Source organism: Stegodyphus dumicola, chromosome 8 (genome assembly GCF_044657685.1).
Source record: "Stegodyphus dumicola isolate Sdum_Otavi_A_Nest chromosome 8, ASM4465768v1".
In the NCBI taxonomy this organism is placed as follows: Eukaryota; Metazoa; Arthropoda; class Arachnida; order Araneae; family Eresidae; genus Stegodyphus; species Stegodyphus dumicola.
Window position 1 is genome coordinate 110,126,711 of NC_140775.1, and position 27,334 is coordinate 110,154,044.

The following is a 27,334-nucleotide window of genomic DNA, read 5'->3' on the forward strand; positions in this document are numbered from 1 at the left end:
GAATGGTGTTTCAATAAAATCTGAATTTCACTATTTCTCATTAATTTTTAGACGACTGTAATTTATGGTGGTTCTATAAATTTTAGCATGACCATTATCATGCAGTTAATAAGACATTTTTATTGATTAATTTCAGTCTGAACAATACAATGCCCTAGTAGAATTAGTTTCTGAAGAAATAAAAGATTTGGAAGAAAGCATTAAAGGAAAACGAATTATAAATCAAAAACTGGAAGAATTGTCTGATGTTATGCTGAGAATGGAAGTTCCTAGACACTGGCAAAAGGTAAACATATTTTAAAAGCGCATTGTATGTAAAATCAACGAAATGTTGTATAATCATTATTTATTCTGTTAGATAAATTTTAAAAGTGCTAATTAATAATACATTCTGTAACCATAATTAATTCTAATAATTAAATTATAAGAATACTACTTGAATAAGGGTTATTGTTAGTAAACGTGTCTTTCATATCATGGCTTAATTTCTAGGTAAGACTTAATTTTGTTATGGTTGGCTTATATGAACAAAATTATGCCTTCCTCAAGATAAAATTATGTTGATCACAAAAATTTCATAGATTCAAAAGTCTTTTTAAGAGGTTAAAACAAAACTGCCATATATCCTGGGCCAAATTAACTATTTTGACCGTTCCCGAATTCATTCGGAATTCATTTTGTTTTTCAAAAACAGATTGTAAGATGTATTTAAAATGTGTTCAAAAGGAATTTGATTACGCTTGAACGTTGAAATTTTATATATGGGACAACTATAACATCTAGTTATGCTCCTCCCTTTTTTATTGGAATCTGTAGAACAAAACGTGTATATATATATATATATATATACACGTTTTATACACGTATATATATATATGTATACACGTATATATTTATATACACGTATATATATATATATATATATGTATGTATATATAAACTAATAATTCATAATAATTTATAATAAGAAAACTTTCCATATACCATCTCTAAGGAACACAAATTTAAAACCATTAATGAGAAAAAATTTTTAGAATTTAAATTAGTAGTTTAAATTCCAACTATTTGTTATATATATATATATATGTGTGTGTGTGTGTGTGTGTGTAAACTAATAACATCATTATATATCTATAGATATAGGTAATAGATATAGATATATAATGTCATATTAGTTTTGCGGAACAGCTGCACATCATTTGTGGTGTGGACGGAGATAGCAGATAGCTGAAGTTACTCGTTGTAGATAAATGGAGGAAAATCACAACGGGCTTTATGGTTAAAACATCATTTTTATTTTTGGACGACGAATTTTATAACACCTATCTTCTTAATTTGTACAACAGCAGGGATGCTAACGCACCCCACAGTTTGGTATACGCAGTCACATTTAAGAAAAAATGGAAGATACTGCAGAACGGTGTATAGATGTGAGTCAACTAAACATGAGCGAGCATAGAAAGGGAGTGCGTAGTTTAATTGTAGCGGTATTTATAGTAAAATTTTTCTTTAATCTGATTGGCTAAGAACTATACTCAGTGCAAGAGGCTAAGATGACATAATGTGGAATTAGTTTCCAGCTATAACGCTGTTTCGAAAAAGCTTTTTAGCATAGAGAGGGGGAAGTGCATACATTAAAAAGAAATTCATATTCATATAGTTACATATTTTTTATCTTACATATATATATATAAGAGGTTGGTTTATATATATATATATATATATATATATATATATCCTTTACCCGGCTTAAAAGTCCTTACTCATCTTTTATTTTCGCAATCGTTCGTGGTAGACATATACTTCCAGTTACAGAAGTATTGTAAATGACGAAAATATTCGTGTTTTGGAAATTTCAATTTTTTTTAAATTAATTTTCGGACAAAGAACGAAATATAACATTTAATGAAATCTCCTAGTTCTTATACTAGTTTGGAAAATTTTATTTATTATCAATAAATTTTCATGAAAAAATAAAAACAGAAGTTCGACTCCCATACGACAAAAATTAAGCGGGATATTTATTTTCGAAATTTGCAATTTTTGATGTCGTTTTCGACTTGAGAGATCGGTTAATTAATTTGCAAGTTCAAATGAAGTGAAGGAAATATTTTTTTTTTTTTATAATTTAATAGGCGTTGAAAGAAGTTATGTGAAGTAATGAATGAAGTAATTGGAAGTAATAATAATTGTAATTAAACCTTGATATGATATTTTAAAATTAGAATCTTTATGAAAATGTTAATATGCTAATGAGGGGTTTTTTTGGTGTGTGTGTCTGGGATGATTCATTAATAAATTTTTATGCTGTTTTGTAAGAAGATCCAATTTTTTTTTTTTTTTTTCCTTATAAGAACAAATACAGTGAACTAAACTTTCAGTCCCTTAAGGTTCGACTGTGTAATATTCCCTTTTCGTTATACGATTCAGAAATTAAGAAAGAAAAAAAGAAATTATTCTCAATTGCAATGAATTTTCTTTTGTTTTGTAATCATATATTGATCTGATTTTCAATATGAATAAGAAATTAGATAGAACAGCATATTTGAAGTACGACACATTGCTCGCAATTTTTTTAATATTTTAACTAACTGTAAACTATTAATTTTTTATTTATTACATACTATATTTAGGCATATCCATCTTTAAAACCACTTGGGTCATGGATTCAAGATCTAAAAATGAGGGTGGAACAATTTCATGATTGGTCTTCTTCAGGTTCACCTCCTATCAAGTTCTGGTTACCTGGATTTACCGCACCAAGTAGTGTTCTAAATGCTGCTTTGCAGATATCAGCAAAGGAAAATGATGTATGCATAAATATTTGACTTGCTACTCATTTTTACTTAAAATCATTAATTGATTATATGAATTTCATGTTAGCTCCTTGAGGATAATTTAACGCTTTACCATATTCACGCATCTGTTTTCCCATCCAGATGTTGTCAGGATGTGATTTAGAAATTTCTGATTTATAATAGTATCATACAGAGTATGGACGAATAGCAAAATAATGCGTCTAAATGAAAAGAATAGTATTTAGAATAATAAAATTACTTATCATTGGCTTTTTGAAATATACAATGCAATAATATTAATACATTTATCTGTTTATATATGTCTTTTAAATTTTTAATTTCATCTTTTAATGGAGAGGTGTCTATTCAGAGCCCATGGATCATATGTCTCATTAAAGATGTGCCAAGGAGCACATCGCCAGATGAAAGTACGCCAAAAGGCTACATGCAAAATTTAATGTTAATTGATGTCCAAATTACTATCTATATTACTTATAAGGTATTTCTTCCGCCTTCTTAGCATGCCTTCGTAGTGTAGTGGTCAGCACGCTCGACGAGTATTCGAGAGGTCTGTGGTTCGCGTCCCGGCGATGGCATTGCTCATTTTTCATGTTTCCTGCTTTAAAAAATAAATAATCTGATAATGCTACAGTAGCGCCCGAACTAAAAGGTGGTGAATGATGATTCTTCACCACCAGGATTTGGCGATTGGGTCCCCTGATTCCCAGTCGCCCTTTAAAAGAGGGGAGTATATAAGGTATTTCTCCCGCCCTCTTAGCATGTCTTCGTAGTATAGTAGTCATCACGCTCGACGCGTATTCAAGAGGTCCGTGGTTCGAGTCACGGTAAGGGCATTGTTAATTTTTCATGTCTCTTGCTTTCAAAAAATACCTAATGTCTCTGTATACTTGTAGAGACATTAGGATTTTTTTTTTTTTGAAAGCCAGCGGGATGAAAAATATGCAACCGCCTTCGCCGGGAATCGAACCACGGACCTCTGGAATACCGACTCAGTGTGCTACCGTTACGCCACGAAGGCACGCTAGGGAAGTGGGAGAAATACCTTACTAATGTGTCTCGTAAACCTACATTAACTTTTGAATCCAGAAATCTGAATACAGTATTTTATATTTAAAATACTGCATTCAGCATATTAAGCTCGTTTTTGAAAATCAAAGCATATTTGTCTAATTTATTTGTTACTATAGTGATCGTAAAAAAGAGCGTTCACATAGACAATTTTTTTATCCTCACTTTACTTTTCATAATTAGAGGAAACGAAATGATGCTTGCAATACATGTTTCCAAAACCAGGCATCATGAGCTAGAAATGTTCATGAAATGCTCAGAATTTTTCTGTAGATAAATTCAACTTATAAAGGTACATTTGAATTAATTTCCTTTATGCTACAGATTTGATTTAAGCCCTATAAATTCGATTTTCACTTTTGATATTAACTGAGAATGAAGCAGCTCATATATTTGGAATACGAGTGATATTTTCTAAAATTTTCAAATCTGTTCTCAAATTTTAATGACAAAACTGAGATCAAGGCTGCCTGTTTTTTGCATTTTACATGACTTTACCCATATAGAATTCCAGAGTGGATTGCATTATTGCCCCTAATATACCAGATTGACTCAATCCGAATTTAATTTTGAATATTTTCATTCTTCGAGAAACAGTATTTACTAATTAGTTTTGGTCTTGAAACATCACGTACTGTTCATTCAAATAAGGACTCATGTTTGTTAAAAAGTGTACAACCAATTCTCATTTACAGATTCAGCATCACGTATGATCTTTTTTTCTTTGCTCACTTTTTAAATAAACAAAGCTGGTCGCCTAGACTATAGCCTTGCTCTTTAACTCCCCCTCAGAAAAAAAAATGAACCACGTAATTTTCCTTGCTTTGATTTTAAAATATAATATTAGTAAAACAAGGAAGAGATGCGGGAGTAAATGTAGTAATGCATTTGATGGATAAAATTACAGTCTAATATTCACAATTGTTATGTGTTTATAAATATATAAATGTGCTGTAGAGATATTAGGTTAATTGGAAAAGCCGGAGAGATGAAAAATGAGCAAACGCCTTCCCCGGGAATCGAATCGCGGACCTCTGGAAATACCGGCCCAGCGTGTAGAACCAGTACACCACGAGGGCACGCTAGGAAGGCGGGAGAAATACCTTATAGTGCGTAATATTTAAGTCATAAACTTACATTCCTGTCCCTTAAAATCTTCTTTTTGCAAAAATTAAAACAATATTTCTAGATAATTAGTATTTCATCTCAAGCAGAAGAATTACTAATCAGTGAGTATTAAAAATATGTAAAATATTTTTGTTTATTGATGCGACTTACTGAAGAACAAGAGTTTTTAGAGCGTGATTTCAGCAAAGAATGATTTGTTTTCAGAGAACAAGCTGATGCAAACTTTTCCCTTAAAATACAAGACATATTAGCTTACTCTTTATTATTAGATATAAACAGTGGTGCACACAGCAGCTAAATTATTTGTTTCTAAAGAGAGATTCAGTTATTTTTCTCTCAAAATGAGAGCCATTTTATTTAATATCAGCGCCAAAATTTCAGTTTTTTCCGATTACTAGTATCCTTGCTGATTTATTTCTCTTCTGTAACTGTCATTGCTCACTGATTGCTTAAAAAATTTGTGAGAATATATTAATATCGAGTTGAAACGAAAGTTTTCCGCAACCGTAAATATCATCTGTGCAAGCGGTTAGCTTTGGCATGTTTAATAATATTTTTTAAACGATTTTTGGCATTTGAAACAAAGTAACTTGGTTTAGAACACTGTCTTGTGAAATTCGTAAAAAAAATATCGTTATCATTCAGTACAAGGTGTCTGAAATGGAACTATCATGCTACCAGATTAGAACTCTCATTTTCTTCCAGTTCTGTTGCAAAACGCCGGCTACAGAATGTCACCAAATGTGTACAGTACTAGCTAATGTTGTATCATATGACATTAGGAAGATTTGGTACTGAAAGTTCAAAAACAAAGACTATGACATTCAAGAAGCAGATCGCTATGGCCGGCCTTCTGATGTTGATGAGGCCCGCCTGCAAGAACTTGTGAAAGAACATCAGTATGCAACCACTCGAGTGCTTGCTAAGGAGTTAGACGTTAGCGCCATGTCCATAGCCGGGCTATACATTGTATCAACTTGACGTACAAGTTCAATCGCTGGGTGCCGCATGAGCTAACTCAAGCAGATAAAGACAAACGTGTTCGGACCTGCACTAATCTGCTCGAATATCAGCGTAAGGACAAAAGTCTGGACTGGATCGTCACTTGTGATGAAAAGTGGCTTTACTTCAACAATACAAGCCGAAAATGAGATTGGTCTGCGGCCGGTGAGCATCGCAAAGCACAATTTGACTAACAAAAACATCATGCTTTGTATCTAGTGGGATTGCCGTGGTATTATCCACAATGAGTGTCTGGAACACCACAATTATCCACAACGAGTGGTGTGCCTTATTATAAATTTCTCTATAATAAAGTGTACAGCGAGATGCTAGTCTATGCTGGCGCCGTTATCAATGAAGATGTCCAAAATGAGCTTGGCCTGTTTTTGGACTCGCATCCACCAAGTTTCTGGGCCGAAGGCTTTGAAAAACTACCAAAGAGTTGGCAGAAAATCATAGATTTGGGTGGAGATTACTACCAGCACTAAAGCTACTGCTTTTATGTTTCTTTTCTAACTTTATTAAGAATATTTTTAGCGGAGAATTTTCGTTACAAATATATATATTGAAATATTTTTTTTAATTATTTTCTTCTATTTTAACTCTCAGTTCATTTTGGTTTTCATAAAAAAGTAATAATTCTGTTCTTAATTTTACTCTCTCTCTAAAAAGATGCACCACGTTCTGGAAAGTCAGTTGAAGCTGATAGAGAGCTTAAGGAGATGAGGAACCCATATATGTCAAGTTCTGAGATTAAACCTAGGCATTTCAAATGACCATGAATGGTCGACTTCGATAAATTTAATCTCTCAAAGATCTCATGAGTTGTTATTCGCCGGTTTGCATCAATTAATGCCTGTGTCTTCATCAGCTTCAACTGGCTTTCCAGCACGTGATGCATCTTCAAGATCAAAACTGCTGAATGGAAATTTTGTACATCAGTTTTGGCACTGGCGTTCTGTCAAGACATCTTCTCCAAACACATCGGATAATTTTTTTCTTGCTTGAACAGCATTTTAACCTTTTCAATAGCAAAAAAGTCAAATACGCCAAAAATGCTTTTTTTCATTTCCATATCTAAAAGAGCACCAACCAAAACCTACTGCGTAGAATCAATCGAACGTTTTCGCAAACAAGCCTTGCTATATCAGCTGTCAAAATATATAATGATTATGCAACTCATGTGTGAAGTTGCTGGTGAAAAAATAGAATTGAGCCCTCTGTTGGGGAAAAAAATTAAATTACTCTCCGAACAACTTTATATTTCAGGCACTGAAGCTGGTTCTGGTGTGAGACAGTATGTTACTCCTAAGTAATGTTAAAAACAGTAATAATAATGATCTATCATTTTAGTCATTAACTGAAAAAAGAACTTGTTTTCATTTTCTGCTTTCACTCTTTCATAGTTATAAGCTATCCCATTCAGTTTTATAAAATTGAAATCACCATCATGTTCATTTCCATAAAAATACATACACTTTTCTTATTTACAAGTTGTGTTCGAAAAGTTCGGTGATTGATCTCATAATTAAAAAACCGCGTCGTTAGGATCTTGCACTCACGCAGACGCAGTGACAGAAATGTCATCTAGAGCCATCTAACAGCCATTTTACGACAGATAAGAGGAAGCGCACGCTATGAGCAGTTTAACACAGTCAGTGTGAGAAAGATTGTGAGTGTGACATGGAGCAACGCATAAAGTTTTGCTTCAAGTTAGGCAAAACGGCGACGGAGACACAGGACATGTTAGTGAAAGTTTACGGTCAGGAAGCAGTGAGTAAAAAGTATGTTTATGAGTGGTTTAAACGCTTTACAGACGGAAAGGAGGATGTCAAAGATGAGCCGCGGTCGGAGTGCCCTACAACAAGCACAATTCCAGACAGTGTGAAACGCGTTCGACGGATGCTTGCGGCAGATCGACGACTATCTTTAAGAATGATAGCTGGCGAATTGCAGATAAGCCTAGACAGTGTGAGCACCATTGTGCACAAACATTTGCATAAACGTAAGATATGCGCCCTGTTTGTACCGCACTCGCTGTCAGACGAGCAAAAGCAATACCGAATGGAAACCTCTGGAGATTTTATCGACATGTGTGACCGGAATCCGCAATTCTTGGAAACAATAATTACAGGTGATGAGTCGTGGTGCTTTCAATACGATCCGGAGACCAAGCGGCAATCCATGGCATGGTGTTCATCGTCGTCACCCACTCCCAAAAATAGTCGTTTGACACAATCCAGGATCAAGACGTTGTTGATCGTCTTTTTCGACAGTAAGGGTTTGATCCATCGTGAATTTGTACCCGCGGCTACAACCGTCAATGTGGAATACTACGAGGGGGTTTTGAAACGGTTGCTGCTACGCATACGCCGAATTCGGCCACAGTACCGGAATGGACAGTGGAATCTGCTCCATGACAACGCCCGGCCGCACACTGCGATCCGTGTAACCCAATTCCTCGACAGGCACCAGGTTCCAGTTTTGGATCACCCTCCATATTCTCCAGATCTGGCTCCCGCGGACTTCTTCCTGTTTCCCCGCCTCAAAGGAGTTCTGAAAGGCCAAAACTTTTCCGACATTACTGAGATCCAACAACGTGTGACAACGGTGCTTCGAGCCATACCGAAAGAAGCGTTTGCAGACAGTTTCCAACAATTGTACACCCGATGTCAGAAGTGTATTGTTCCTAATGGCGAATACTTTGAAGGTCAGTAAAGCTATTTTGCTTGTGTTCTCTTGTTTCCTTTTTTATGGTAAAATTCACCGAACTTTTCGAACACACCTTGTATAAGCTCAACGAAATGGAGATACTCAGGTTTTAAAATCTGAAATATGTGTCAGTCTTTTTTTTTTTTTTTTTTTCCAACTTGACCTATATTTCTAATTTTAAAAAGAAAAGTATATACCTAATTCTGTTTTTAAGTGATTTTGATTTGTTATTGTATGAGAAAACCTCAAGATTTCTCTTTACACCATTTCTTTTGATCGAATATTATTCAACAACTTCTTTTTAAGAATCCCCATATCATATTAATTCTATAAAAATATTTCCTAGAATTTAGTATTTATGACAAAAATGCCATTATATAATGGAAGTTTCTGAAATTGTTTTAAATGTAACTGGAATACATATTCTGTGTATTAAAATTTTCCAAATAAAAACTATACTAACGTAAATATACACTTTGCTACAAAGCGCATTATTTTACTACTACGGAGTATAAATATCGCTTCCAAAATATTTCAGGTTTTGAAATTGATTTAATTACATTCTTCACTTTAATTAATTGTTTAAAAGGGATGCAGAAACATTAGTCTATATATATATCTACGAGAGACGTGGAAAATGAGCAATGCCGTCGCCGAGACTCGAACCTCTCAAATACGCGCCGAGCGCCCTGGCCTTTACACCATGAAAACATGCTAAGAAAGCGGGAGAAATACCTTATAATAACAGTGAAAAAATAGTTATTTAATGAGCTTCTATATATCAGTTATATTCTTTTGCATTTTTATATTTTTAATAGTTGACACATTTTCTTCATGAAGGATAATTTGTGTATGTATCTGTATATAATAATCTTTATTCATTCATAAAATAAGTTTAAATAAAACAAGGATCTTGGAAAAATACATAGTTTGTTTTCAAAGTAAGGGCCGTTATGCAAACTTACTTTGAAAACGCGGGTACTTACTTTGCGCGGGTGGCAAAAAGTGCTTGCGTCGTGTTTCGGCATCCTTTAGAAACAACTGTGCTCTGTCGCAGCTGTGTAGGTAAATTATACGGTCTGTTCTGTGTCTTTAAAATGTTCAAGATTATCGAATCTCCCGCCACGTTTTTTGCCGGCAAGAAATCTGTCTGCTGCAGACCTTCACTAGTAGATTTGTGAAGTTTACGAAGCTACTGCCATAAGTGAAGACAAAGTGCATTAATGGGTCAGAGACTTCAAAGCTGGCCGCGACAACGTCCATGATGAGTCCCGCTCTGGTCGCCCATCTGTAATCACAGACGATATGGTGACTTCGGATGAAGCACAAATTCTTGAGAACAGATGCTGCACCATAAGCACACTTTCAAACGAATTTCTTGAAGTGTCTAGTGTAGGACGGGAAAACAGTCGTGACCTCTTCGTTATCGGGGCAGGCGGCAAGTTTCCACGAAGAGCGTATTCAAAATCTAGTTCTAAGGTATGATAAGTGTTTAAACAAACTTGAACACTCTGTTGAAGAATAGAGAAACGTATGTAGAATTTGAAAATAAATTTGGTTTTGGAAAATTTTCTTTCGTTTAGTTTTTATTTTCAAATGACCCTTACTTAAAAAACACCCCTCATATAATTGAAGATTTCGATATGATGACACTAATTATTTGTACTGAGCTTTCGCTTTTGAAGCTTGTTTATTTTTTCACTTGCACTGTACATTTTTATGCAACACTACTGGAGAATGTATTTGCCATATAGAAAGAGAATGGGGGTACATAGGGTATAGTAAGAACAGCAATAATAATTAACTGAAAAATATATTTATAAACATTTAAAAAATATGCTTGATAAAATGAATAAATAATAATTAAATTTATCTATGAAATATATTATTGTTCATAAATATTTAAATGAGTTTATTGAGCAAAATGAAGATCTATAATTTCAGTTTATTTCTCCATATATTTTCCTCCTTATTGGATAAAAGAATTTGTCGCTTTGTATAATTTTGCATGAAGTGACAATTATTGTATTTGTTCATGGAGAATGTAGCTGATTGAATTTGATGGGTGTTATTACAATTTTGCTGAAGTTAATCTATTGTTTAATTGCAAGAATTAATTTACTGCAGTCATTAAAACTGAAGTTTTTGGATGTATCTGAAAAGTCTTAGGAATTCTTATTAAAACTTTTTTTAAAGTGATCGGTGAACAGTTTTTGAAGTGAATTAAAGTGAATCTAATGATTAGTAAATAGTTTTCAATAGTTATGTATTACAAATCACTACACATTCATTTGCACAGTGATTGTTTCAAAGATTTTAATTTTTTTATATAATTTATATATTAATTTTATTTGTACAATTAATATAAATCTGTATGTTTAGGTGATGCTGAGAGATCTAGTTTGGGAATACCATGTTTCTACGCTGGATGAAGCTCATATCAAAGAAGCTCCACCGGTAAGACAAAAATTAATAACATACATTCAGTTAGATAGATAATTTAGTATATCTTTGTAGAGTTTTTGTAAAAACTGATACTCTGTTTTACCTAAATTGATAAAAACTAAAACATAGTTATTCACATTAAACATATTATTCAGTTAGATAGATAATTTAGTATATCTTTGTAGAGTTTTTGTAAAAACTGATACTCTGTTTTACCTAAATTGATAAAAACTAAAACATAGTTATTCACATTAAACATATTATTCAGTTAGATAGATAATTTAGTATATCTTTGTAGAGTTTTTGTAAAAACTGATACTCTGTTTTACCTAAATTGATAAAAACTAAAACATAGTTATTCACATTAAACATATTATTCAGTTAGATAGATAATTTTTAGTATATCTTTGTAGAGTTTTTGTAAAAACTGATACTCTGTTTTACCTAAATTGATAAAAACTAAAACATAGTTATTCACATTAAACATATTATTCAGTTAGATAGATAATTTAGTATATCTTTGTAGAGTTTTTGTAAAAACTGATACTCTGTTTTACCTGAATTGATAAAAACTAAAACATAGTTTCGGTTTTGATTTCTATCTATTATGAAGACCTTAGGAAACTGATGTATACGATATAGAACCTTTATGTATATCGTATACATCAGTTAGATCCTTCATGATCTAACTAGATCCTTCATGTATAAAAAACAAAGTTAAAATATTTTTATTATGTTTAGTTTATTAGTTACTGTGTAGTGTCTTCTAGTACGTTTTGGAATCATACACTGCAGACCCCACTAAAAAGACTAAGTAGCGAATTCTCGCTAGGTCTTGGAAGAACAGATGTCTGCAGAAGAAGGTTTAAAAAACCTTTTTATTTGAACTAAACTGAACAGAAACGCACTCCCTCGGTGCTCACAATCTACCACCACATGTATCTAAGTAATTTAACAGAAAAATAAGATGTACAATCACAATAAAGTAAGATCGGCTACACGACTTTCTCCTTCTTTATCTCAACCGCTAAATCGGCTGCACACAGCACTTAGAATATCAATATAATCTAAAGAGATTGGCTAAGCACCAACTATTCACGTGCAAAGCTACTTCAAACATGCGCCATCAATTCGGAACTAACTCTCCTACTATTACTCTTAAAACCGCTGCTTAAATACTGATTCCGAACACACTTAGATTTGCATACGCGTCATTAAAATTTACATTCTGGCAGAAAACTGAAATCAGAAAGGAAAGGGAAGTTTCTAAAATTAAAAATAATTGGTTAGAATAAAATAAGGTCTTTACAACTGTACACATGATAGTATGTTTACTTAGTGACAATTTTTATCATTATGTTAAGAATTCAGAAAGAAATCTTAATATTTGAAATTTTGTAAATTTGGTATCCTAATTACAAGCACACAGAATAAAATATAGATCTAAAAGATAGATATTTGTCTTTTTTATTAATCAACAGAGTAATTAAGTCTTTTTACTTCCTTGTACGAAGTAAAAAGGAAGTATTGTAATCGCGAAAAGTTTCAGGCAGCATATTTCAACGAAAATATCCATTTTGACCGCTATCGAATGCAATTTAACGATGTTTTTGCGTGATATCTGTACGTAAGGACAGAATAAAATACTCTTTTCCTTCAAAAAAATTATAAAACTGCTTTAAAATTAATTCTGAAGAGAATTTTTCGTGGCGTCTGTACGTGCGTATGTACGTACGTACGTACGTTCCTCGCATAACTCGAAAACGAGTAGCCTCAGAACGTTGAAATTTTGTATATAAGACTGCTATAACATGTAGATGTGCACCTCGTATTTTGGTTGCAATCGGCCGCACCAAACGTATATAAATATATTTATATATATATCCACTCTATTACCCGGCTCAATGATCTCAATTTCTTTACCTTTATATGCTTGTAAATTGTACATTTTTTTTTTCTTTAAAAATGATTGAATTATATTTTTATCTTCCGGTTAAGGATTTTATGCCTTTAGTAAATCTGTGTGCAATATTTTTAGAATTATCAGCAATTGTAAAGTTGTTTAATTGCCGCTAAGCCTGTTTTTAATGGCGGCCATTGATATTTACATTTGAAACAGGAGACTAGTGGATTTGTTGCCAATCTAGAGAAACTTAGCTTCGCAACAACAAAGATAACGCATTCATTTATTATTGCCAATTAAATCATGCTTAATTCTTTCTGGAATTTTTTCGAGGAAATAAGCGTTTGATATTTACTTCGTAATTTTTAATATAGATATTTTGAGTTTTTATGCATTTTTGCCTTCTCGCGAAGTAAGAACTGAATTAATTAAATGAGAAATACTCAATCGTCTGTGAAAAACTTTTTCTTTTTTGTTTTATTTGCTTAATTTCTTTTTTATACATAGTTCTAGCTTTATTATAGTATTTGAATAGAATATGTGGCAACGATTAGATAATTCTTTAAATGATATACATTTTGTGCATTCTGAGTTATAATATGAATGAAATATAATACTGTTAAGTAAACCTAGCGCCAGAGTGTCGCTATGGTAAACAAAGTGAATTTTAAAGAATGCATTTATTCTATTGTGGTTTATGCGCTGTCGGCGAAGTAGGTTTAATTCAATCTAATAAGTTTAAATAAAATGCAAGAAAAAATGCGTATAATTTAATATTCCGTACAAGGAAGTCATGTGGTGTACACATCAGATTTTTTAACTTTATAGTGGAAAGTTACATGAATGTTAAAAGCATTTTTTTTGTTGAGCGCAGAAAAAAAACTTCTTCCTATTTTATTGTTAATTCAAGAATTTTTTAAATGCATAAACTTCAGTACTGTATGTTTTGGGATGCTTTATAAACCTTCAACGCAACTTTATACGCCATGTCTACAAAAGTTCTCACCGTGCACAAATTGAAGAACGAAATTTTTGCATTTGTACGTCATTGAAAATAAACAGTCATTTAGAAAGTTTCTGATGTTAAGAGATTAAGTTACGAGGATTTCTATGCAGATTATTGTCAAAATTATTGATCACGATATTTTTTTTTAATTTCAAAAAGGAAATTTTATTCACAGAATCTTATAGAATACATGTTCTAAAAAACACTGGCAGGCTTCAGTGTTGGCACGTACCCAGCTCGAAGTATTATTTGCATTAATTAAAAGTTAAAAAGATTTTTACTTCAATGAATTTTGTACGATTACTAGAGGAGGAACCCCACGAGGTGAAAAGGGCGACGACGTGTTTTCGCGAGCTCCCGTTTTTACTGTTTTTCCCTACGATATAATAATTGCATCACAGCGAAAATAATATCATCGGCTAGCTCCTCACAAGCTGCGCATTTTGATATAAAATTTATGAGAATCCGCCTATTCGTGCTTTAATATCAAGCATATTAAAAGGGGAGTCATTGTTTGTCTCGCGACCTCCGACGCCTATTGTGGAATGCGGATTTTGGAGCGAAGTGCGGATTTGCAGTGTTTACTTCCAAAGTGATATCTCCGGATCTAATAGGCATCCAACTTCAATCTAAGTACCATCGAAAAGTGAAAGACCTGCTCTTTTCAACGATACCACTGCCGTGTATGTGAAGTGTTTGTGCAATTTAGTACAGTGTGTTAATTCTGTGATGTTTTAGTGATAATTTTGGATTAATACACCTGCATCTCCGGCCTAGGCCATAAAATTGTCTTTAATTTGATACCTCACTTGTCTTAATAGCATAATTAGTAGCTGAGTGTCATCTGTTTTAATTACATATCTTCTGTGTGACCTTGCACTTTCCCCAGCACCACAGACCCGACTTGATTTTTAGTCGTAGGGGCGCAGGGTCGGACCAGCAGGACAGGTCACTTATCGCGGTTGTCTGACGACTTCACCCTTCTAGAGCGCATGCGCGTCTAGTCTAGTGGAGTGTGGTTGACAGTCGCCCTGCACGTGTGTTTGTTTACGTTTAGTACTTTGCTGTTTTGAGCGTAGCTCGCCACCAGTGTTCCTTTTGATACGTTTCTGTTGTTTACGATTGACATTCTAGCGACTTTATCTACGCACTTATCATTCCCACTATCCTACTGTTACGTGGATGTTTTTCTAATTGTTAATTGTTATTTATTTATTTATTATTATTACTATTTTTTTTTAAATTTTACCGTTGCTTTATGAGTACCTATTCTAATATTAATAACTATTAATATTACTGTTATTTTTATATCTCTGTGTGTAAATCCTTTGTATTGTGCACTGTGTTTATGATTTGTAATAACTCCCACAAATGTGTTATATAATTCTTAATCTTTGAAATTCTGTTTCGTATTAAGGTTATGCAATAACTTTCACTTGTTTTTATTATATCTGTTATATTGTCCACATTTCCTTCAGTTACGATTGTTTTATATGCTATTTATAACTGTTTTATTATCCTCATATCCTTCACTCACGATTGTTTTATATGCTTCCGTTCAGTGATTTTGTGGCTAGGAGTATTATCTTTGTTACTATTGCCTAGAACTGTTATGGTGTAAAAATTAGCATTATTTTACATTTTACATTTTATTTTACATTTTAATACGTTTTACATTTTTAAATAACTCTCAGCACATTCAGATTTTAATGCCAAAAGTATTTCTGTGTGTAACGCTTTCTTACGCACTTGATTCTGTAGTGTTTTCCACGTGCTCCTTATGCGCACTGCTTTAGTAATATCTCATTTTAGTTATTAAGTTGACCGTATATTTCTCTGTTTCCCTGCGGTTTCACTCATTATAGCATCGTACTCAGGGACCCTGGTTAATCTCACCATATCTGATTCTTATATATGAATTAATCCATTCCTTGTCCTTCATATTTGATTTATATCGTATCTAGATTATTATTGATTGTTCTTATCGTTATATGATTGATTTAATCTGTATAGCTACATTTAATTGATTGCCCGCAATATATTGTTCTTCCTTGTATACCTGTTTCATACCATTCAAACACCCGCAATCGATGAGCACACAACTTACCACACATATTAATCATCTGTAAATCTTTAGTGACTTAGTGACTTCCAACTATATAACAACTTCTCAGCGTCTGCCATCGTCTCTGTGACTTTGCGAAGTAGTGACTACCAATTATATAGCACTTCAACTGGGACTATTCAGCAACTGCGCGTGCAATAGTGCGTGCGCAACTCTAGTGACACGACCTCTCAAGCAATTTCCTAGTGTGCTTACCACATTTAGGGACTCTAAGCTTGGTCCTTGCAGCGCACAGCGCAACGGTGCTCCTTCACAAAATGCCAAATACAGATACCTCATACTACGTCAGCAAACTCAATTTGGACGCAATCCTAGACTCCACCTCTCTCTCACACGAAGATAAAATTTCTGCCCTGCACGAGGAGTGCCTCGAAATCTGTACATCTAAACGAACCGGCCGGCACTTACTGCCAACCAACTTAAGAGAAACTTTAGTGCGGTTCCTGCAAGCGCTCAAGACCTTAGCCCTAAGCGGCCCCAATCTAAAGACAACAAAAGATTGCACGACCAACACGGACCACGTCTCTTCTCCACCAAGGAATACTACGGACTTTGAATTGGCCAGCACCAACCAAAACAGCAGGCTCAAACCAGCCTGTCACCCAACCTACGCTCAGGCTCTGTCCCACGCATTTCAACCCCCGCCTACTCTGCTCATCTACCCACAAGAACAAGCCACGAGCAATACACTACGACATAAACTCGCAGAAGAATTTCCCCTTTCGCAGATTGGCATCAAGGTGCGCAAGATCCGGCATATACAGAACGGAGGTATCGCTGTTGAGTGTGCCACCCAAGCAGACCTCTCCAAACTCTCCACCACGCTTCAAAGCGACAAAGGCAAACAGCTCGTCTCAACAAAGTTTCCTGTCACAAGATCCCCGCGCATAGCCATACACAATATCCCAACCTCCCTGCAGAAGGAAGAACTCGCGAACATCATAGAATTGGAATTCAGCCTCAACAAAACAGCGTTCAAACTATTACACCGGCTTAAAGACAAGAATAATAATGTCAAGTGGATCGCCGAATGCCAACCACCTGCCTTCAGACAAATTATGCAAACTGGCCGCATCTACATCGGATGGCATGCGCACAGGATCACAGAATATTTCAGTACCAAACGCTGTTACAGATGTCAAGAGTTTGGCCACCTACAACAAGACTGCCACAACAAGGAATACTGCGCCTTCTGCTCCGGCGCACATAACGTCAAAGACTGCGCCGCGATCCATCCAACATGCATCAACTGCGCAGATTTCAATCACAAGACAAAAGGCACAATCCCCTGTGGACACCCAGCTTACCACCCCAGCTGTCCAACCTACCAGAAGTACATCGAGAGGATTCGACGCAGCATCAACTACTAATCCTACCATTCCCCAACCAAGTCAGTCTTACCCAAATTCTGCACAAGCTTACAATCTCCCACTTCAGAGCTGCAGATCGTGTCACAATCTGCCGCCAGGTCACTCCCCACCAGTTATATGCAATTTAACAGTCACAACTCCAGACAGCCTCCTCAAGTGCATTCAAATAAATTTGCAACGAGCAAAGGCGGCAACCATACAAGCAACAGCACATGCCATTCAAAACGATACCGACATCCTTCTCATTCAGGAGCCTTATTGCAAGAACGGCCAAGTAGCTTCCTTCCCGCTTTCCTGGCGAACAATCCAAGTGACCGAAAATACCCAAGCCCCACGAGCAGCTATCATAATATGCAACCCGATTTGGACTCCCGTAGTGGTAACAACAGAAAGAGACTGTGTCGCTATCCTCCTCGAAACTTCAGACATGAGTTTCATCCTCAGCTCCATCTACTCCTCCCCCGCGGACACCATCACAGAAGCAACTGCCGCAATGGACAGAATTCGTCTCAAATGCCCTTCCGCTCCCACCATCTTCAGCGGTGACTTTAATGCCCATCACACAATCTGGGGCTATACCGACATCAATAGGAAAGGTCAAGAATTTGAAGACTACATAGCCGCCAACAACCTCCACCTTCACAATTCCATAGATGCCCCCCCTACGTTTGACAACACCTACAACAAAGGATGGCCAGACCTGACCCTTACCAGCAACAACGCCAGCCACTTATTGCAAAACTGGGAGGTGTCAGACGATTGTAGCCTGTCGGATCACAAATACATCCACTTCAGTATCAGCACCAGCACCACCATCCCAATACTTAAACGCTACAGACTACCGAAAGCAAAAATCAAGACACTGAAAAGGCAACTTCACGACCTACTTAGCAGAGAACTTCCTTCACTGCAGAGCTGCCACAACGTCGCAGACCTCGACCAGTACACAAACCATCTAACGCAGGAGCTACAAAAATGCTGTGACAGTACTCTCCCCATCCGCACAGCCAAGAAAATCCAAGGTCTTTCATGGTGGTCGAAGGACCTTCGCCAGCAACGCCAAAAATGCCGGGCACTAAGACGCTGCCTTACCAAAGCAGACACCCCAGAGGAACGCGCCTTCTTCCTAACACAGTTCAGAAAAGAGAGAGCTACATACAAACGAAGCATACTGACTGCAAAAATTACCACCTGGAAGAAATTCTGCAGCGAGAACTCTGATCCCTTCGGAATTCTCCACAAAATCTCAACAAGCAAAGTTTTTCGACCCCACCAAATCTACTTGCAGCAACAAACTGCCAACTCGAACACCAGCCTTACCTCAAACACTGCTGCAATTATCTTGAGCACCGTCTTTCCCTCAGATAACCCAGCTGATGATTCACCGGAACAAAAGCTTCTTAGAAACAACCACGCAGCACCGATGACCCAAGACGACATTCCCTTCACCAGGCAAGAAATCACACAAATCTATCGTACCCTGCCCAAGAAGAAAGCACCAGGCCCTGACGGCCTAGACTATAGCATCCTCAAGGTCGCCTACAAATCACATCCCATCTTCTTTCTTCACTTCTTCAACAACCTACTGAAACATGAGCTCTTCCCAAGCGCCTTTAAAACTGGTCATGTAGTCTTCTTCACTAAAAAGAACAAAGATCCCCAAAGCCCAAGCTCTCTCCGACCGATCTGCCTGTTGCCGACTCTAGGGAAAGTCTACGAAAAACTAATAGTACAAAGACTCATCTTTCATCTGCAAGACAACCACATCCTAAGCAGCAGGCAGTTCGGCTTCCGCTCCGGCTTCTCCACACTGCATGCTCTGGAGGAAGTTCGACGGATAATCCATCATAACAAAGAACAACAGCTTCACACGGCCTTTGTCTCAATTGACCTTCAGAGTGCCTTTGACACCCTCTGGTGGCCGGCCATTAAACAAGCTCTCCGCTCATCTCGATGCCCCCGTAACATCTATGGCATATTTGACAGTTACCTCCAGAATCGTTTCCTCCTGGTCCCACACAACAACGGGACAACCATCAAACAGCAGGAGAGAGGATGCCCGCAAGGATCTTGCGCCGGCCCAGTGCTCTGGAATCTAACTTTCAACAGCATCATCTCCACCAACTGGCCACAGCATACACAACTAGTTGCCTATGCAGACGACGTTGCGTTCCTAATCCAGGGTCGCACCAGAAACGAATTGGAACACAGAAGCACTCAAATATTACAAAAATTCAGCTTCCTCTGTCAAGAACTTAAATTAACCATCTCCACTGCCAAATCAACCGCTCTTATCATTCCCAAGCCAGGCACCAACCCAAGCAGAAATCCATGTATTAAACTCCAACAGAAAAATCTAAAAATCGTCAAAGAGCTCAAGTATTTAGGCTTAATATGGGACAGAGGCCTTACATGGATCCCACATCTACAGCAACTCAAAATTAAGACACAAGCCATTGCACGCAAGGCCCGTCAATTTCAAGGTATAAATTGGGGACGAAACCCATATATTAACAAGATTTTGTACACGACAGTGATTGAACCCATAGTCCTGTACGCTGCCGCAATATGGGCGAAGCCGATGCAAAGCCGGAAACGTAAACAACTACAGACCATCCAAAGACCTTTCGCACTAATGATGTGCAAAGGTTTTCGCACCACAGCCACCTCTGCGGGCATCATCCTTGCTGTCATACCGCCACTATATCTTAGAGCCAAGCAAGAAGCTACAATAACCAGAGTCCTGCAACTACGCAAAGACGCCACCTTCCACGATACAACCCACAGTCCGACCTTATATGAAAACCCTCGCCTCACCCAACGCCCACACCCAGGCATTCAAGGAAGAAACTTCCGCATCATCATAGACAACACTAGCAATTCTAGTATTCCCACCGCTACGTACGTCTACTACACCGATGGATCCAAGATTGAAGACGGAGTTGGTAGTGCCTACATTTGCTACCACCAAAATGATGAACATTCCCGTTGGAAGGCAGCACTTCGGCACTTCAATAGTGTGTTCCAGGCAGAAGCCTTGGCCATCCTCAACGCGACCAACGACACACTAAGTAACGGCTACCACCAAGCATGCATCTGTACAGACAGCCAAACTTCACTCCTGGCGATTCAAAACTTAAGCCACATCTCCCCAATTATCTCCGAAATCCAAAAGCTACTCTCTGTAAACCACCAGCAACGCATTCACCTCACCTGGGTCAAGGCGCATGCTGGTCTAGTTGGAAACGAGGCAGCAGACACCCTACCCAAAGAAGCCGCCATCAGTTCTGAAGTTCAGCAAATCCGTATCCGTGCACCACCATCGCATCTAAAGAGGCTTCTCAAAGAAGACCTACTCAAAATATGGCAAGAGGAATGGAACGCGTGTGACACCGGACGACGGACCTACAATCTCCTACCCAAAGTCTCTCTATCACGCCTCATAGCTATACCCCAACTCACCCGGTTCATAACGGGACATGGCCCCTATCCAGCGTATTATTATAGGCACACATCTCCACTACAGATGCTTGCGTGTGCGGCCAACTTGGATCACCAGACCACTATATCTACTCTTGCCCACTCACAGCAGACAACCACATTAAGCATCCCACTCCTCCTACAGACGCCTTTCAACGGTTCATTATTAAAAACAAACCTGCAATCAATAAAATCTGTAAGGTCATTGACCAGCTCGCCGCTATGGGCCAAGATATATGCGACGCTGCATAATCCCACAACGTCCGCCACTAACAGAAGTCAACATGAATATCACCCTGTGCTGCTAACATGTCACCGCGCTCGGCATGCTCTTATACTCAGCAACCTATGCCCTCCACAAATATATATTCGCCGGACCTCTACGTGTCCCCCATATCAATGTCCAGCAATCACATGTTATTCCCATCTTATGGCCCCTCGTCTGTAAACACACCCCACAATGTACAGTATATGTGATTAATGAGGCCAAATATGTATCTGACATGTGGTATATGTGTATTATTATTTTTAAGTGTGCTTTATTTGTCATAAGTCTTCAGTGTTAATCAAGTGTATCCCTCTCCCCCCTTTTCCCCCCTCTGCGTGTGTGTTTTCTGTATATTTTCATGTTTTTGTGTTTTCATACATTTAGTACCTAGCTCTGAGCCCCTCACCTGTAAATCCGTCCCACAAGTCTCATACCTGTAATTATGTAATTAGTCAAGCAATGTTATTAAGTCGCCCCTGTTTGGCCATGTAAACTCCTGCACCCTTAATAAGCTCCCGGTGTGGACTCTTGAGGCCACAGGGAATTGTTGCCATTAGATAGTGGAAGGCGGGGGACACATGCCTGTTTATCTCTGGTAGCCACCAGGCGTCCCCGTCTTCCGTCACCTACCTACCTACCTACGATTACTAGATTATGATTCTAAAATGAAAAAAGATTTGTTCTCGTGTGCAGAATTAAAAGAATTTTCAAATTATGCCAATTTTTATGAAATGTTTACTAAATATCTCGCCGAAGTATTGTACAAATTTTCGAATACATAAGCGCGCACACGCGAGTCTGCAAAGCTGTGATTGTGGAGGGGCTCACGAGGGGTTTTTGGCGATTTGTGTGTTCGCTGTCCTTCACAACACTCGGCGTGTTTCTCGCAAGAGTTAAGTAAATTTTAAAGGTATCAAGTAAAATGAGTAGCCCCGAACGTATGGCTAACGAAAAAAAGATGGAGAATTGTCGGTAGATTGGAGACAGGCCAGTCACAAGCGCAGGTGACTTTAGAGCTCAACATAACGCACAGTAGCATCTGCAGTTTGCGAAAACAGTTTCAGGACACTGGATCTATATCCGGAATACCTGGACAAGGTCGAAGGTCAACCAAGAACCAAAACGAGAAATGAAAATAGTTACTTGGCACTTTCATGGCAGCGTTTCAGGGCTGCTGCAGCTTCAGCTGTCACGCAAGATGTGTGCTGCCACTAAAACCTGAGTTTCACGAGTCAGTTGCCTGAAAGCTTCATAAGATAAGGCTGTATGCCAGAAGACCCGTTCTTTGGTCCCGATCTCCGCAGCACACAGGAGAGCGCATGATGCAGACAACATGCATCTTGGATCAGACTTCAATGGAGCACTATGCTTTTCACAGATGAGTCGAGACTCAGCCTGGATACTGATTTTCGGTGTACCTGTATCAGAAGAGAGTCTAGAATACGATACCTTCTCTACCTCATGAAGGACAAGGATCATTATGGTGGAGGAGGTGTGATGGTTTGGGCAGGTAATTTACTCGATGGCCGCACACCCTTGACAAAGGCTTGCTGACTTTTACGAGGTATAGAAAGGAGAACTTAGCACTCTGTGTTTGACTTTTCAGGAGCGCAGTTAGTCCTGGGTTCCTGTTAATAGACGACAACATTCGTCCACATAGGTCCTCAGCTGGTCGATGATTATCTGCCAAATGAGAATATTCACCGCATGGATTGGACAACCAGATCTCCTGCTCCCCTATAGAACATGTCTGGGGCTTTTCTGCGAGAGACATTTCATCTCGCCATTCCCTTTCAAGAATCATCCCGGAATTGAAAACTGCCTTGCTGCAAGAGTGGTGTCGACTTCCACAGGAACTCCTCAGTTGCCTCCTGTCCAGTATGCTGTTAACGCTGCGTGACTTTCCTACTTGTGAGAGGGGACCACATCCCATATTAGACTCAATTTCAGTTCGATATCACAAAGTGGATTTTGGACATCTGGCACTATAAACTTTATTTTAATTATGCGTATATAAAATGTTTAATATGTTTGAATGGTACATTTCTCTCTTGTACATGTATATTCATACCAAATTTTATTAAATTAAAATCTGTCCACTAGTTTTCCGGAAATTCAACATAATGTGCATATTCTCTTAATTTCGCACACGAGTATAGGAATGCTTTAAATTAATAACACATTTTTAGACATCGAAAACTTATAAATTACTTGTGTGAAAATACTTCCATACCAGTTGTAACAAAATTATAAGTAAAGACACTAGTAAATCACAAAATTATATTATTGAATGGCATTTAAGAGGGAAAAGAAACAACCTCGAATTATCCTAATTTATAACTGAAAACTGACCCCCAGTGCAAATTCAAAATGGTGTCAAATATCGCAGAATTTAAAATTAAATATCTCAGTCAATTTTTGAATTTTTTTTTTTTTTACAACAGTATAATATTTTTCTAAATATAAGTAATTATGTATCTGGACCAAAGGAGCATGTAAAAAGTTAGATTTCATATTTTATATAAATTTAATTTAAAAAAATTTAACAATACTAAAACCTGAATCTTTCCATCATTTAAAACATTTTTGTAATCGAAAGTATATACACTCATGTCCATAAATTAAGAATAATTCGGAGTCACGCGGAAATCGAACTCTAAAATAAATATATCACCTGTAAAATCACTACACACATCTTCAAGAATCATATGCAAATTTCAGGAAGTAACCAGATGACACCGATGGTACGTCACAATGACGAGAGTGTAAGAGAGTGATATATAAGCAGGGTTCGTACGGTCCTTAAAAGTCCTTAATTTTTTCAAAAATGATTTTTGGTCCTTAAAAGTCCTTAATTTTGGCCAAAATGAATAAACGGTCCTTAATTTTGCTCATTGGACATTTCTTATCATTTCTAATGATTGCCATTCTAAGTGTGAATTACGATTTCTCATGAATATGGAATTAAAATTACACGGCTCTTAACCAATCTGTTGGCGGATTTGCGTTGCAAACGATAAAAAAAAAAAAAAAAAAACAATTAGCTATCCGAACGAAAGTATCGGTGTCTGATTGGCTACTCACCCAATCTTTCGAAACAGGTGTTATCCATAAATTTAGGCAGATTGTGACGAAAGCGTGAACCCAGAAGTTCTTTAATAGGCGAAAGTGATGATGAAGGTGCTCGAGAAAAAAAAAGGGGGGGATTCTGAAAATATTTGCCAAAATTAGAGCAATCCCAACCAGGAAGGCCACAACCCTTCCGACGCCAATAGGAACGAGATGCCTGGAAAGTGCATTTTCAATAAACTGTGGCTTCATCAAGCTGATTACAAAGACTGGATATTGATGGATGGCAATCCTTAAATGTGGTCTTTGTCTGAAACAAATTGAAATTTCTAGAATGGGAGAGTCAGCGCTGAAAATTCACATGAAAATTAAGTTTCGTTTCATCATTTCAATTTGTTTTTACACGGTTTTACTTAGCTTAATTTCTGTGTTTGTTTCAATTAAGCCATAAATTAATTTTTTATCACCTTCTACGGAGTTTATTCTCTTTTGCACATATAGTAATATGTATGGGATATCGGGATTATGGGTTTATTTCTACAGAGGGTCTGTTATCGATTTCGCGGAAAATCTGTTGGCTCCATTTCGATTTTAGGTCGCCAAGGGCAAATTCGGTAACGCTAGCCGAGAAAAAGTGAAGTTCGGAAATACGTTTTGAAGCTTCAATAGACAATTAAGTAGTATTTGGTTTAATCCTATGCTGTTGATAGTAATGCATTATTTTTGCTAATGGCAATCCAATTATTAGTTGAAAATAACTAATTAATTAAAAAATTTTTAATATTTTTAAAGCTGAAAACAACTAATTGAAACTAATTTTCCTGAATTAACTAGACGCAAAATTAACTTTCATGAATTACTAAAGTTATTGGGTAGAAGTTTAACTGAAAATATACATTCCGTACAAAGTCCGAGGTCGGGACTTCGGCGATTCCAGATTTGAGATTTTTCCGGATATTAGATCATTTTAAATCTACTAAGATGGCACGTAGAAATTATAAAATTGAAAATATGAAATCGTGATTTATGAAATAATGAAGCATTTATGATTTAAAGGGTATCAAAATTTACAAAAGAAAAGAGCTTAATATTTATATGTTTACTTTATTAAACATTTCTTTCAATGTGAGTTGTTTGATTTGTTTTCTCTGCTAATACTATAGACATATAATTTCTTGTTCAGTTATTAAGTTCCATTTTTCAAGTCCTGTAATTGCTGTGTGGAGAATTCCGAATAACTTGTCAATCAAAATTTTTTCTCGTTCAGTAACCTCTCTGTTACTTTCTTCACTATCGGTAGCTGTATTTTCTGGATTTAGAACCTTACTAGAGATTTCGCCCTCCGTTAATTGATTGATGATTGGGCATTGTCATCGCAATGAAAAACTTCTGTTTAACTTCCCTAAATTCTGCCGCCTGGTGCGGCCATGGGAGCTCTGGCACTGGTTCTAGGTTTATGTGAATAACAAATCAGTTATTCTTAATTCAAATAGCACTAAATATAATCATTTGTCCTATGAGTATCATTAACAAAATCTATTTTTAGCATAAGGAAAGAAATTTCTGCTAAATCTCCCCTTGTCAACATTTTAGCGCATTAAACTTAAATCTGTAATCGGATAATACTCTGTTATTTGGCGTCGCTGCATGAGTCATCACTCAGGTTGTCATCCGTTGATAAACATGCGGTGATGAAAGCAAAATACAATAAATAATGATTCGCGATTTCGGCATCAAGGATATAAAATATTAGTTGGTGTAAAATTAACAAATGTTTCGGTTTGAGATTATGCCAAGCAGATACGCAGCTATGGAGTCAAGTTACTAATCACACAAATTTATGCTAAAATAATTATTTCTTCAATAATGAGATATTTTATTTAGCGCCAAACTGAGATTAAGAATCGTGATTTCCGACATGTTTTTTTATGATGAGGAAAAAAATCTAATGCGCGTGCGTAAAGCATACCCCTTCCCTTCAAAAAAGCCCTAAAAAATTGGTTGGTGGTGGCTTTGAGGTCCGGATTTTAGATCATTCCAGATATTGGATGTCCGGATCTCGGACTTTGTACTGTATGTATGTATATATATATATATATATATATATACTATATTTGTACTGTATGTATGTATATATATATATATAATGTATACTTTCCCTATTCAAGTATTCACTGTGACAAGTATTCTTATCTGGTCACATGAACAGGCCTCTGTGGAAAGGGGCTTCTCTGTAAATAAAGCAATTGAAATTGAAAATTTAAGTGACTCATCATACATTTTTCAACGCACAGTATTTGATTACATAAAATTTTCTGGAAATGTTCTTAATATCGAAATTAATAAAGAAATGAGATCAGCAGCAGCTTCTGCAAGGTCTAAATATATGCAGTATTTAGAATAACAAAAATCTTTAACTAAATCTGAAAATTCAAAGAGGAAAAGAAATATTATTGATTAAGAAATTGATTATATGAAGCAGAAGAAAAAATTTCTTCAAAGGGACATTAAAGATATTAATGAAGAAGTAGATGCTTTAGCAGATGAAGCTGAGACCAGCAGGAACATTGATTTGTTTATCAAAGCAAATAAACTTATAAGAATAGTTAAAGAAAAGGAAATAGACATAAATAAATTAGATGTTAAAATAGCTGAAAATATTTCAGATTTAAAAAAAGCACAAATGTTTTGTATCTTTTATTGTACAGTTTATTATTCTAATATCTTTCAAAAAACCAAGGAAATAAATTATATGTTTACAAATCAGTTATTTTAATCTGCAAAATATTCTTACATTGTGATTATAATAGTAGTTGACTGTGTTTAAATAAATATCAAATAAGTTAAATAATAATCATGTAAATCTCTAAAATAGTGACTGTTATTAGTGTAAAATACACTTATACATGTTTTTCAAGAAATTATGTTCCTAATTTAAT

At 36.4% G+C, this 27,334-nt stretch overlaps 1 protein-coding gene across 3 annotated transcripts in view; it reads left to right on the forward strand.

Moving 5' to 3' along the window:
• LOC118183304 (dynein axonemal heavy chain 2-like) overlaps positions 1-27,334 on the forward strand; it is a 405,957-nt gene that overhangs the window by 362,815 nt on the left and 15,808 nt on the right. For all 3 annotated transcript variants that reach the window (XM_085822259.1, XM_085822257.1, XM_085822258.1), the window contains 3 exons: positions 137-286; positions 2,634-2,810; positions 11,112-11,186. In XM_085822259.1, coding sequence (XP_085678385.1) covers positions 137-286; positions 2,634-2,810; positions 11,112-11,186 — 402 coding nt within the window. The remainder of the gene's footprint in view (positions 1-136; positions 287-2,633; positions 2,811-11,111; positions 11,187-27,334) is intronic.